Genomic DNA, 3,552 nt, shown 5'->3' on the forward strand with positions numbered 1-3,552 from the left:
ACCACCAACCACCATCAAGCTCTCACACGAATTTTGAGATACATCAAAAGCAACCCACGTCAAGGCTTATTTTACTCATCAACCTCTCCTCTTCAATTGTAAGCATTCAGTGACACTAATTGGGCAGCATGTATTGACTCTAGAAAATCCACCAGTGGTTCATGTGTGTTCCTTGGAAACTCACCAGTCTCATGAAAATCTAAGAAGAAAACCATTGTGGCATGTTCATCTTTAGAAGCTGAATATCGTGCACTTACAACAACCTCATGTGAAATCCAGTGGCTTGCATATTTACTCCTTGCATTAATATAAAAAAATACAAAATGTGACCATTTAATAACACAAGAGATCCAAACCTTTTTCAGCAGCTGGTCCTTTGCCGACATCAAAATCTGAATTTCCGCTTCGTAAACAGACTTCATAGAATACACCCCTGCTGAACATAGGCTCCACCCACACGAATCTAGCCTTCTCTGATAACAAGAAAAAGGCTGAATAATATTATATAATTGCCCATCTAACTCTTCTTCCCACACAAACAATTTTCTTCTCCACTTCAATGACCACACCCAATTTCCATCAACCCAAACACCATAGTCAGAAACAAAACAATTTAAATACAAAGCCACCAAAGACAACCTCTTAAAAATAACACAAAACCTACTCACTCCATACCAAATATCCAACCAAAATCTAGTTTGAGACCCATCACCAAGACTTCTAAAAATGTTAGAAAAAAAACAATCATCACCCACCCCCTCCACCCCACCTAAACTACTAATTTCCTTCCACCAGACCGACCCAAACGCAGCCTCCGGGAGAGGCAAAAAACCCCATACTTTGACTTAACAACCCGCACCCACAAATAATTAGGTTCCGATAAAAATCTCCACTTCCACTTATCCAACAAAGCATTATTAAAGACACCTAGATCCTTAACACCCAACCCCCAGCACTTTTAGGCTTGCACACCTCACTCCAAGACACCCAATGAACCCCTCTACCCCTATTAATATTACGTCACAAGAACTTTCTTTGAATCTTTACCAAACCCAGGATAACAACTTTAGGAGCTTTGAACAGAGATAGAAGATAAATAGAAATATTTGCTAAAACTGCATTAAGAAGAACAAGCCTACCCCCAAAGAAGACGAACTTATTCTTCCAAGAACCAAGTCTACTTTTAACAGCATCAATAACATCTAACCACGAAGAAATCCTTTTTGGATTAGCCCCCACTGGAATACCCAAGTAAGTGAAAGGCAGAGAACCACAATTACAAGAAAGAAAGCTAGCAACATCTTCCAAAAAAGTCTCTTCCACATTAATGGAGAACAAAAAACTATTGTGAGCATTCACTTTAAGGCCTGAAGCTAACTCAAAACACCTCAAAATACTCTTGAGACACGAAATATTCTCTACATCCGGTTTACAAACCACAATAGTATCATCAGCAAACTGCAGATCCATCACCCCCACATCTTGATTGTCGAGTTTAACACCTTCAAAGAAGCTATTGAACTTGGCACTCCTCATCAAACCAGAGAATCCCTCTACAACCAGAAGGAATAGAAAAGGGGCTAACGAATCCCCGTGCCTAATCCCCTTTGAAACTGAGAATTGATTCGTCGAAGACCCATTAATCAAAACTGACATCTTAGTAGAAGACAAACAAGTTTTCATCCAACATATAATCGAAAATATCTCAGTTCACCGAATCGTAAGCTTTCTCAAAATCCACCTTAAAAAGAAAGCAACCCTCAGAATTTTGATTAGCAGAGTGAATGACTTCATTCACCACCACTACTACATCCAAATTACTCATGTTTTGAATGAAGGCTAACTGAGAAGGCGAGATAAGAGACCCCATTACATCTTTCAATCTCAATGCTAAAATATTTGCCAAAATTTTGTATAAAGAGCCAATAAGGGAAATAGGACAAAAATCTTGAACCATGCTAGGATTGAGAATCTTAGGAATCAAAGTAATAAAAGAGGAATTCACACCTGAAGGTAATTTAGAATTCTTATGAAACTTTCTAATAAAATTACATACATCCTCCTTAACCACTTCCCAACACTCCTGAAAGAAAGTCAAGTTAAACCCATCCGGACCCGAACTTTTATCTCTAGCACAACTCTAGACTGTCGCTTAACTTCTGCCACTGAAAACTCAATACAAAGTCGAGATTGCTTATCAAATGACAACACATTAAAATCCACACCATCAAGTCTTGGTCTCTTCACTGATGATTTTGAAACCTGATTAATAAAATACCCCATAACCCGATCAGTTATGACATGTACATCCTCACACCAATGACCATCAAACGACAAGTCATGGATTTGATTTCTACTCCTTCTGCTTCTGATAGAAGCATGAAAAAACTTTGTATTAGCATCCCCTTGTTTTAGCCAACGACTCTTAGATTTCTGGAAGAGAAGACTGTTCTTCATCTTCAAAAATTTCCACCAATCCACAATAAGGGATTGCCTCAAGGCTACCTTCTCCTGAGGAAGACTAGACTCTTCCCCCTCCAAATCAATACTCAACACATCCTTGCTAATCACGACCAGCTTCTGATCTATAGACCCAAAAGTTTCTCTATTCTAAAGCTTCAACTTAGCCTTTAACTGGCGCATTTTCTCATGAATCACAAACGCAGACCAACCATGCCCCTCCATATTACTCCAAGCATTAGAGATAAACACCCGAAAATCCATATGATTAACCCAAAAATTATTGAACTTGAAGGGAACATGACCAACTTGAAGGGAACATGACCAACTAGAACATATTTATATTTCAGCAAAACTGGACAATGACCATAAAAAGATCTGGGAATCGCCCATTGAGAAGCCTCAGGCCACTTATCGGTCCATTGACCAGATAAAAGGATTCTAACCAAGCGACTCATACAACTCCCTCCTGCTCTATACGTGGTAAAACTCTTCCCAATGAAAGGAAGGTCAATAACATCCATATCTATAATCCACGAATTGAATAGGACCGACTCCCTATTAACATCATCCACTGTGTTCCCCACACGCTCATAATTTTGTCCAACTTCGTTAAAATCACCCATCACACACCATAAAGCATTCCCAATATCACACTTAAGCTGCACCAAATCATCCCATAATTTCTTCTTTTGAGCTAACACACAAGAAGAATAGACATTAACAATGCATCAAACATCTTGACTCTACCTCCACATACCCAACACTGCCAAAAACCTAGACCCATGGACAACATTAGTCTTCTGAAACTTTGTCGCATCCTAGATACTCGGAATACCCCCAGAGCGGCCTTGAGAAGGCACAAAATCCCAGTCACAGTCATGGTTACCCCAAAGCGAGTAACAAAGACGATTATTAACCACCTTTAGCTTAGTTTCCCGTAGAGCAAAAAATCAACCTTATGATTGAAGACTAACTCCCAAACACCTCTTTTCTTAACTCCCCCACCCAAACCCCTCATATTTATAGTTTTTCATATCATGGATCACCTTTGTTCCTCCTTTGATTGGTCTTTGGGGACCCAATCATGTC

General features: G+C 39.4%; 1 protein-coding gene across 1 annotated transcript; it reads right to left on the bottom strand.

Annotated features, from left to right (window-relative positions):
• Positions 1,706-3,343, bottom strand: LOC109350578. Its single transcript, XM_019591802.1, has 4 exons — positions 3,238-3,343; positions 2,663-3,157; positions 2,106-2,585; positions 1,706-2,007 (listed from the first exon to the last, which is right to left on the bottom strand). Exons 1-4 carry the CDS (start codon positions 3,341-3,343, stop codon positions 1,706-1,708), a joined length of 1,383 nt encoding a protein of 460 aa, XP_019447347.1.

This window comes from Lupinus angustifolius, chromosome LG06, assembly GCF_001865875.1.
Source record: "Lupinus angustifolius cultivar Tanjil chromosome LG06, LupAngTanjil_v1.0, whole genome shotgun sequence".
Taxonomy (NCBI): Eukaryota; Viridiplantae; Streptophyta; class Magnoliopsida; order Fabales; family Fabaceae; genus Lupinus; species Lupinus angustifolius.